The sequence below is a fragment of the Syngnathoides biaculeatus genome, chromosome 11 (genome assembly GCF_019802595.1).
Source record: "Syngnathoides biaculeatus isolate LvHL_M chromosome 11, ASM1980259v1, whole genome shotgun sequence".
Lineage (NCBI taxonomy): Eukaryota > Metazoa > Chordata > Actinopteri > Syngnathiformes > Syngnathidae > Syngnathoides > Syngnathoides biaculeatus.
The window spans coordinates 27,323,998-27,334,890 of NC_084650.1; the positions used below are offsets into that span (position 1 = coordinate 27,323,998).

General features: G+C 42.9%; 1 protein-coding gene across 1 annotated transcript; it reads left to right on the forward strand.

The window, feature by feature from the left end:
- Positions 1-165: 165 nt before the first annotated feature.
- Positions 166-10,324, forward strand: ints10 (integrator complex subunit 10). The gene is made up of 17 exons (XM_061835540.1): positions 166-1,026; positions 1,309-1,376; positions 1,456-1,559; positions 1,649-1,788; positions 1,875-1,956; positions 3,965-4,105; positions 4,205-4,379; positions 5,084-5,253; positions 5,340-5,479; positions 6,458-6,599; positions 6,889-6,971; positions 7,133-7,288; positions 7,502-7,610; positions 7,699-7,778; positions 7,887-8,049; positions 8,400-8,493; positions 9,587-10,324. The coding sequence occupies exons 1-17, from the start codon at positions 898-900 to the stop codon at positions 9,741-9,743; spliced, it is 2,133 nt and encodes a 710-aa protein (XP_061691524.1). The 5' UTR covers positions 166-897; the 3' UTR covers positions 9,744-10,324.
- Positions 10,325-10,893: the final 569 nt, after the last annotated feature.

The following is a 10,893-nucleotide window of genomic DNA, read 5'->3' on the forward strand; positions in this document are numbered from 1 at the left end:
TCTTTCTTTCTTTTTTTATTAAAAAAAATTCTACCTTAATGATTGAACCAAGCCAATGAACGCCACACAACCTTACGATTCTGCCCAATCATTGTCAACTTCTGGCTGCGGAGATGAATACATATCCAATCATTGTCTCGGACTCCACCAATCCGAGGCGTGTTTTTGGGACGTTCGTACGGTGGCCTGGAAGTGCACACTAATCGGAAGAATTTGTGACACGCTTTATCATGTCACGATCCTAAATAACTAGGTACCAAAGTACAGCATTGTACTGTTATATCACTATTCTAGATTATTTTGCGAGCGAACCTAATTCCGAGGTTACTGAGTAAAATCTTTTTACGAGTCGTCAGCAACTTTAAGTGCCATCTTTGTGATGCACAACATACTGTTAATCAGTCCTTGTGCTTTTGGCATATCTTCTTGATCTTTTTGACAAAATTTCTAAAGCATGAGTTGAAGCACAGGGTCCAAACACGGATTTGTATTGTTTTTATTTCCCCCGGTTGTCGTTAAGCCTCAAATGCGGCTGTAACAGTCGTAAAGTAGAGCCGTTACGACAGTACTTTCGCGTCATCAACAAGTCCTGAATTGAACGGCCGGCAGGGATCATATAAGGATAAATATTTTATTTGCTCTTCTTTTTTTTTAAAAAAAGAAAATCCCGTCATAATAACACGCGAACGCAGTCATGGTCATCGTTCTTGAGAGGTGCAAATTGGAACAAATAAAATTAAGGAGGTAAAATGTACCTGATTGGCTTGACAATGCTAGCTAACCAGCTGCAAATTGGATAAGACAGATCGTGTATGCTAAAATTCGACTAAAACGAGGGCTGCATTTGGTTCGGGGATATTTTGTGACGTTTGACTCCGACAACTCCGTTCAGCACAAATGTCAGCGCAAAAAGACTGCGAGTTTTTGGTCAAAAGAGCCCGGGAGCTTGTTCCAGACGACCCATGTGCAGCTAAAGCCTGGCTCATAACTGCTAGAACCCTTTACCCTGCCGACTTCAACATACAGGTAATGACTTGCACAGCCACTGCTTTATTAATGATACACAACAACGTTATTACTTCAGTAATGGCATGTATTTACGTTGTGCGCTTTATTAGGTATCTATACACTTCTAGAGACATGTAAAACAAGGGCAATATTGTTTAAAGTCCTGCTTTACGAATACAATAATGCTTTATGTGACACAAGGTTACGTTTAAGTTCATGTCAACATTGTTCGTCCATTAAGATGGATAACGTGCATAATGTAGGTGTACTTGAGTCGCAAACCCCTTTTTCCTTCCGCAGTATGAAATGTACATCATTGAACGGAATGCAGAAAGGACGTCTTGTGCGGGGAGATTGCTCTATGACATGTGAGTTTCAGTGTACTTGCTCAGCAGTTCTTGTCTTTGGATAGCAACATTTAAAAAAAATATTTTGTAAATCCTTTAGGTTCTTAAATTTCCCAGATCAGCCCATTGTGTGGCGGGAGATCAGCGTCATCACAGCGGCTCTACGCAGTGACGCTCAGGACAAACATTCGCAGTTCCTTCGAGGTGAGTGAAATATGCAGATTCAGATGTTTTTCTTTGCGTATTGTAATGTTAGAACTCTCAACTTTGAGGGCATGTGTTGTCTCCGCCAGGGCTTTTTGAAACACTGCCTGGCCGTATACAGTGTGAGATGTTGCTGAAGGCCACCGAGCAGTGCTTCAACACTTTGGAGAAGGCAGAGATGCTGTTGCTCCTACTAAAACGGTTTCCAGAGTCTGTGGTCCAACATGGGGTACGTGACCAAAACAAGAGTGCTAAAAAGCTCATAGATTTCTCAGTGGGTGGCATTATTATTTAACCAGTCTCTTGTGTGTACAGGTTAGTCTAGGCGAGACACTGTTGGATGCAGAGACATCTGAGAAAGTGGAGTCACCTGTTAATTGCTTCAGAAAACTTTTTGGTCAGTAAAACAGTGATTTTTTTTTTTTTTTTTTAAATCCAGGAAAAAAAGTCAAGTTTAAAGTTTAGTTGGAGTGACTGGTGACCAGTTCATCGTCTGTCTTTTGCCTGAAGTTAGCTGGGATATGCTCCAGCACTCCTGGCACTCTTGTGAGGATATGCAACTTGGAAAATGGACATAGAGAAATTGTAGGGTTGAAGACAAGAAGCTGTTTGACTGCTAAGATACAAAAAATATTTTTTTCCAGATTCAAACTGTCACCATCATGAAACCTCTTAAAGTAGCCTTTTAACATTCTTAAACGTCAAGTGTCATCCCTATAATCATTCATAAATAGATATAATATAATATATACAATATTATTCACTTCAATGTCCATATGAAAAAATAAATATGAGCGGAGAGTGCGTCATCCATGCACAAAGTTGCGGAAGTGTCATTCGACATCCAAGTGGTCGCCATATTGGCTGCATCTCCTGTCCGTGATGTCACCCCAGACATTCGCCATTGAAAACACGCCGTGGCCCCTACTGTGGGAGACGAACACGCCCCTTCTGACACGGAAGCTCTTTTCGAAGAAGAGAACATCTTACAACCGAGTGAAGTGACAATATTACCCTATCGTTTTGAGCCATATTTAGATGATATGCGGATCACTTCTAACTAACAACAGATTCCCCGACAGTATGTAGCGTACTCAGCCGCAAGCGATGACAACACCGCGGCCGGGTGCAACGAGCCGATCACGGCTTCAGCCAGGGTAGCACCGAGGTGGCTCATTGCAGCGCCGAGCCGGGCCGCTTTGCGGCGTTGTCGTCACTCGTGTCTGAGTGCCCCATTGTCGCCATTGTTTAACGCCGCTGCCATCAGCGGTGTTGTTCAGGTATGAACAATGCTGTGTCCGCGGCATTGAACAACGCTGCCGGCAATGGCGCACTCAGCCGCGTGCGACGACAACACTGTAAAGCGGCCCAGCTCGGCACCGTGATAAGCCACCTCGGCGCCAAAAATGAGCCGCCCCGGCCAAAGCCGTGATCAGCGGACATGGTGGCAACAGACTCCCAGTCAGTATGTATGACACAATTGCCCAGCTGAAGCTGTGCGCATCAGCGCACGGCGCGGCAGCTGTCCGACGCGCACATCGACACATTTAACACCCCTGTCATACGTACGCGGACCTTTTGTTACGTTGTGAGGGACGGATTACGTGGTCCGCCCCAAATTATTATTTTTTTTTAGTAGCTGTATACGCACCTATCTGTCATTTGGAACCCATGAAACTTTCGTCCTTTGCACCCGTGCAATCCATTTTTCATGACGAACCGGGTCTCTTGGAAACTTATGAAGTGTAAATCCATCCTCCCGAGTGTTTGAGCAATATCCAGCAATGCAACGAGCCTGTATTTTAGCTAACACAAAGGAACAACGAGCTATCTTCCCGCAGGTAAAACGAATAGAAACAAACGAGTCCGCTTGAGCGCGCATTTGCCTCCGTCACTTCCTGGTTGTCGAAAACAAATCCCTGGAGAGGATTTTCATGGCGGGAGTGAAAATCATGTTTTGTGGTGGAAAAAAAACGGATGCGTCCATACGGGCTGCTGTTTTTTCATTAATAACTTACTAAAAATCATCCTTTTTGTGACACTTGAAATTTAAGTTAAATGTTAACCCCTAATGTAATAACAGCAAAACTAATTGCTGAATGAAGAAGGTGTAATACAAAGGTAATTCATGTATCAGATGCGCAAACAGTTTATAACCATCATAATTGTCAGACAATAAAACATTCCCTTACTATTGTCAACAAGTAACTTCATAAATACTGAACAAAAGTATTGGGACATCTCGTTATTGCTTTTTTAATAAGGGTTTTCTTAGTGACACATAACGTCTGTTTTATGATTGTCCTCTCGCGTTCTTTAGAGAAAAAGTCACACGCATGTGGCCATATTTTTTGTGCATTCACCTTTCGAGGTTCTACTGTATTTTTTTCATCCTTGTGTTCCAGTGTGTGACGTCCTTCCTCTGGTTATAAACAACATGGACATGCGCCTGCCAGCCAGCCTGATGCAGAAATACATCCTGAAAGCTGCTGAATTCTACATCGGTTATGTGACCCGAAGACCTTCACTTGACGTACAGATAAATGGTGAAGCAGTTCGCTTGTTCTTACCTGTTCCTGTGGTTTTATTTGTTCTGACAGCCGTAACATTAATCCCTTTTTTTTAATTATTCTTCTTTCTCTCAGCATCTCAAGAAGGTGGTCCTCTAAAGTCTCCGAGTGTCTCCCGTGGCTCCCAGCGCTACGTTATTGACGGCTTGTCAGAAAAGTCTTCAGTGGTTGCCGAACCTTGGGAAAGGCTGTTGGACCTTCTTTCTATTGTTGGTGCTCGATGTGAATGGCAGGGCGATAAAGGACAGAGGTAGGCGATCTAACGATATTGCTGTTTGTTAAATAATGTGAGTGAGTCAGTGAAGGGACATGCCGTCACGTAGCATGTGCACAAAAGAAAAGATACAGTGTGTTTCCAAAAGTAAATATGGGCCCTCAAGTAGGTCTCAATCCTGACTCAATTATGGCAATTTCAAGAAATTTCTGCAACTGGAGACATCATTTTTTGATATGTGCCAGTTGTTGTCACTACTGAGTGTTTTCTGCTCTTTCGCCCGTCATTACATTTCACACGTCTGTTTTGTAGAACAACTGTGACATGTGTTGCCTTTGGCTGACGTGTACATTGAATGAGCGTGACCAGAGCGTCCAGACCGCACACACATCAGATACATACAGTGGTGCCTTGATTCTGGAACACAATCCGTTCCAGAAGGCTGGTTGAAAACCAAAACGTTCGAAAACCAAAGCAAAAAAATCTCAAAATTTTCGTTCGAAAACCGATTTGTACGAAAACCAAAACGTTCAAAAACCGAGGTACTCCTGTATCTGGTTTATGTTCATATAGGAAAGAAGCAAGGATAAAAAGTTTACTGTAAACATTGACATGAAAAAAAAAAAAAGATACTTGTCACATTGGGTAAAAAGATCAGCGTTGACTTACAGTGTGGAGTGGCCAGTAAGCATTGTGAGGATTCTGAAGGCGTATTTGTGCCTGGGCCTATTCTATTTTAGGACTTATATGGACTTGCTTCAGAGAGTAAAGGAGCTATGTCGCTACTTACCGGGCCTGGAGGGGGACACGAGAGCCCGCTGCTGCAGTCAGGTGGTCATCTGCACTGCCCTCGTCCTCTTCCGTAATGCTTTCCTCTACGTCTCAACTGTACAGCCAACGCTCTTTCAGGGTCAGTCTTCATCTCGGCACACACATGCATTGACTCACTGTGCTAAAACTGAAAGACCTTCACGACCTGTTGCTATTCTCTGTCAGGTGGGAATACGCTGAACTTGGGACCCTGGATTCTTGTGGAAGATTTCAGCTCAGTGTACAATGATGTGGATATCGAGAGAGGATCAGTCAAACACGCGCACAAGAAGCGCAAAATGGGAGATGGCAGAGAAAAGACTTTTGTGAGGATAATGCAAACATTCATGCAGTATGTATTCTATAGAGCTCGTGCACCTACGTCACCGAAGTCACGTGACTGGCCATATTCACGGTCTAACAGAGCATTTTTCATGCTAAGTCGGTTGGAGACTGCACGAAAATATGTGTGATAGCACGACACCCAGAGTTTTGTCCGATACCGTTAAACATTTAGAAGGTGAAAAGAAAGAAAGGTATATGGAAAAATGAGAGACATTTGGCATAGAGGACCCATATTTAATGCTGAAGTCGATGTTTTCGCCGATAAGAAATGGGACGATTAGCCCGCTTCTGCTTGTGTTGGACAACTGGATCTACACATGTATTTGGTGAGAGTTTGAAAGCTTAGTAAAGTATACATAGTGATGGAGCTACTCAGATTTTTTCAATACAATTACAAATATTTAATAAATGACCCCTGGTTTTACACAAACTCACATTCATTAACTATGATTGGGGGAAAAAAAAAGACAGGGAGTTGGCTCCTCCGTACACGGAAGCGTGTTGCGGCCACACGTTAAACTTACGTTAAATGTTAAACCTCTACGTTTTTTTTTTTTTTTGCGCATTGTTCTCAAATGAGCCAACTTGGCATTATAAATATTTCTTGGTAATTTGATATTGAGAAGAATAATTTTTACCTGAAATGGAGTGATCGCTACACAGGCGTGTGCGTTTTTTGGTTGGGCACCATCCATCACGTTTAATTGCCGAAATCCATCGCTCTTTTCTGATCTTTTCAGCTGGTATTCTATAGAATGACCTCTTTGAATTGTGTGTTGTAACAACTAACAGCACAACAAGTCTCGGGCATTGTGAATATTCTGCTCCTGTTCCATGTCCCAAACACTGTCGGCCAGCTCTTTTTGACCGGCAATATGGCGCCGTGAAACATGCACGAGCTCTATAAAATGAGTCTCTCTTTAGTTAGAATGTCTGTGTGCGTGCGGGTGTAATTCCAGAGTTCAGACGATGAGGATGGCACAGGCCGACACATCCTGGTGAACAAGTCTGAGATGCCCAACTGGTCGGAGACTCTGGAGGGCTTTTACACAGCGAGGGAAAGCTGGGATCTTCTTCATTCTCACGATAACCTTGAAACTGGTAATTGTCTACTCTTAATGAGCCAGAGGTTGTCCAATATTGCAAATATGTAATAGGGCAATTATCAATTGAGTTTTTGCGGGCTAATCTGTCCTACATTAGTCAATTATAGCACTGCGTAGGCACCATCTTGTGGCAGCCATACCCAATTATGAACCTTTTTTTGCGGGGGGGTATAATTGCTCATGGATTTTCAATATTCACGAGGGGGAAGCTGTATTAGTTTTGAATGATGGAGTCAACATTGCTTTTATTTACAATACCTGGTGGCAAATTTGTTCTTTCACAGAGTTCAAAAAGATGTGTGCCTCTTGGAAGACCGACACCTGGCAGTGGTTCCGAATTTTCCTTATTGACATGATCATATACCAGGCAAGAACCAATTCCGTGAACCAGAACAACACTGAGGAATGTAGACCAATTTTTGAAGTGCTGTCGAACTATAAGAAATGAACACAAAAGTCCTTTAGAGGCAAAGACTTGTTTTCGCCGAGATAGTTCGGTAAGTGACTTTGCTCCCTTGTGTCATTCAGGGACAGTACCGTAAGGCCCTGTCCAGCCTGCAGCAGATGGCAGCCATGCAGCAACCTCAGTCGGGCCAGCAGAGCCCCTCGGGTCAGACCAGTCTGGAGCACCACAGGGCCCTCATACAGCAGGCCTCGTGCCACTATGCACTGGGAGAATACAGGGTATGCGCAAACATGCTCGCTAAATACTACATAGTAGTTGACCCTGCTGGCCCAATCTGAATGTAATCATTCGTTCATTCCTATCCATCCCAAAGACAAAACAAAAAAAATAACTTTCTTGTGATCACCATACATTTGATCAGAGTTGTTTTTTTTTTTAGAGTCAAAACAATCACTTTATTTAGCTGGTCTACTGTTGAATCTACTCTTCAGATGGCCTGTGACAAGCTTCTCGATGTTGTCAGTGGATTGGAACCCCCAAACCATGAACCAACAAAAACCTCGGAAGATCAGCTGAGAGTCAAGCCCAAAAGCAAGAAGAGTAAGATAGTAATTGCTGGATTTGCCAAGTAAATAATGTGGAAACAGTAGCCAAATCATATGCAGAGTTATTAATTTGTCCAAACTAGGTCATGACCTGCGATTACTTCCATGCACCAGCAATGCCATCTTACCTTTCTGCCTCCAGCTGATGTTGGCCTGCTTTAAGGTACTCTACTTCCTGTATCTCCACGTTGTACGTTTGGCAACATATGCACTATGCATTCATGGATTAAAAGAAACTCTGGCCCGCCATCTCCTCCTTTGGGCCAACCAGCCGCGAGCCTTTACAGACAACCGGGACGACCTGTCGCTGGGTCACGTGGTGGTGCTCCTGCAGTACGACTGGCCGCAGGGCGAGATGTTGTTTCTAAAAGCGGTGGATAAGATCTGCCAGCAAGGTGGTTTCCAGTATGAGAATTTCTTCAACTACGTCACCAGTATCCTGTCAAAGTTCTTTTTAACTTTATATAGTGTTTGTTTTCCATGCCCGCATTGGATGTTCTGGGTCAGTTTTGAGCTTAAGAATGTGAGTTAACAGTCAGTCAATTAACCCTCATGTTTACACACAAATGTTGGTGCTAGCAAACCTCGTAGCATCTTTTACAAAACAAATAAAATACTTTCCTCTTTATGTATTTTGGGTCACTGATGGGGAAAAAAAAAGACAGACATTTAGAGCACTTTTATTGACTGAAATTTGGAAGCTGGGACTTCCTTCTGCGACCAAATTCCGAGCAGCATCGCAGCACTTGATCGTTATCCTCCTTAAGCTCACATACTTTGTCAGACATCGACATGCTGGAAGAGTTTGCATACCTGCGTACCCCCGACGGAGGGAGGATCCAGCTGGAGCTGCTGCCCAACCAGGGAATGCTGATTAAGTAAGCACCTCAAATGGATCATCAGTGGGCCTGCGAATCGGCATACCCCGGGTTCTGTCGGCGTTTGTTAAGAGATTAGGTCAACTTGATTGATGATCGGCCTGAAGGGGACCTTAGATGAATAAAAAGCTCTCACAGGAGCGGGCCTTAGAAAGAAGGCTTTAACAGTATCACAAAAGTGAGTATGCTGATTTTAATTTTTGTTAGAATTCCATGTTTTCGTGGGATAACGATAAAGAGAAGACACTGTGCTACAGCATAAAGTAGTCAGTGTCAACTTACTGTCCCCTCAAAACAGCTCAACACACAGCCATCAAAGTTTACAAGAAAAGAGACCACACTGGACCCCCTTTAGTGTATGGCTAAATGGACCAAATCTGGACATTTTCCTTGAGAGGTGTATTTACTTTTTTGCCAGGGGGGTAACATTAATGGCTGCGGTAGAGTTATTTTTGAGGGCGCAGTGCTTCTACTTTCCAGATGGAAAAAAACAATTTAATGGTTGTACTCTCTTTTGTGAGGTGCTGTATTATTAATGTGTCAAATTGAACACTGAAAGTTGCAGACCAAAAAAAAAGGCAGACTGACAGAGTGTTTGAATGTTGCTGTCCCCCAGGAACCCTAGGCCCGCCCTGGGGCTGGAGCTAAACACCCTTCTGCTACAAGGGGTGCAGACGATGGACAGGTACCCCGGGCCCCTCCTACCTCAGTGCGCATACCTCCCCCAGCACCAGTCACCATTCATTCCCGACTCTTAGGATTGTCATCCCCCCCCTCCTCCCCCTCCCCCACCCCAGATTTTTATTTGGGCTAATCATTTAAGACTACGTGGTCGTCGCCGTTTGGTTTATTTGAGCCATCGCTCGTCTTTCTGTGGTCATCACCGTTGTTAGCTGAGATGATGTCGTTCTTGTAACAGTTTCTTTTGGCCTTGTCACAACACTTGGTCTCATTTCATTTGTGCTTATTTGTTTCATATGAAGTGTTGAATGATCTTGTTCAGCCATGACTGATTGATTTGTGTCGCATTCAAATGTTGCTCTCTAAACGCAATAGCTGTTTGTTCATCTTTTTTTTTTTCCTCCATGTGAAGACACCACACGGTGACGAGAGGGATTACCAAAGGGGTGAAGGAGGATTTCCGTCTGGCCATGGAGAGGCAAGTCTCGCGTTGTGGCGAAAACCTGCTCAGTGTGCTGCACCGTTTCTGTATCAACGAGAAAATCATCATCGTACAGTCTCTCCCTTGACTCTTTAAAAACTTGAAAAAGGACAAAGGACTGACTTTTTGTCCAAATGCAGAGACAATAATTTGTTTTTCAACATTGTTAATTATGACGTCTAATTCAGTGGTTGTGTCTTAGTTTCAACATACATAACTACAATGTTTCAAGTAGTGTGTGTGATATTTTGACCAAGCTCATCTATGCTTGTGAGGAAATGATCAAAGAGTTTGTGTAAATGTCTGGCATCACTGTTCCTTTGTGATACTTGATCAAAACCGCCATTTGGCACAGATGGAAAATGCGTTCAAATAAGCACTTCCAGGTTGGAAAGGTGTTTGGAAAGCCTTTGCCAGAAACATTTGTGAATAAATATCTTCCTGACATGGCCAATCGAACTGAGCTACAGCAATACCAAGTTTTGAAGCTCCTTGGATTGTGCAATTGTAATTTGGACCGTTGGATTTGCCTTAACTTGTAAATAAAGCAACCAAGAAGCTGAAGAAGCTTTGTTGACTTTATAAACAAAAATAATGATCATATAGGCATTGACAATTGTTAATGTGATGGATAGTAATTTGCTATGGATAAAAAAAAATCTGACGAAATACCCGTTTCTCATGTTTATTTGTGAATGACTAATTGCTTGTAAAAGCCTATCCTGCATTTTGAACCCGAATTATTTTGCAGATAAGATTAAAAGTCATCAAAGATTATAAAAAATATCTTGAAAAATTATGTCAGTCATATAATGTATAAATCAGGGGTGCTCAATAAGTGGATCGCGGGACGGCGTGCCCCCCCCCCCAAAAAAAAAGACGTCAGCCAATGTTCCCTCTAAACTGCACGCGCGTGCAATTATGCACTGCTGATGCAGTCTCTTCGCAGATATTCTACGTTACACGCAAAAAAAAAACTAATCCAATGGCAAATTAAAAGTATAGGATACAGCTATTCAGTTTGTGGCATTTTGCAATGTGATTCAATGAGTAAAGGGTGACTGGTTGTTACATCCAATGACACAATTCACATATGTACTGTAAAAAATGAAAACAAGAAGCCACTGGTTTCTTTTAGGCAGCACACGGAACTTTCTCTAACAATGACCGCTGCTCTGCCACACTTTCTTTTTCCTAGTTTACCTTACACCCCCATCTCTGCTCTTAAAGACATACAC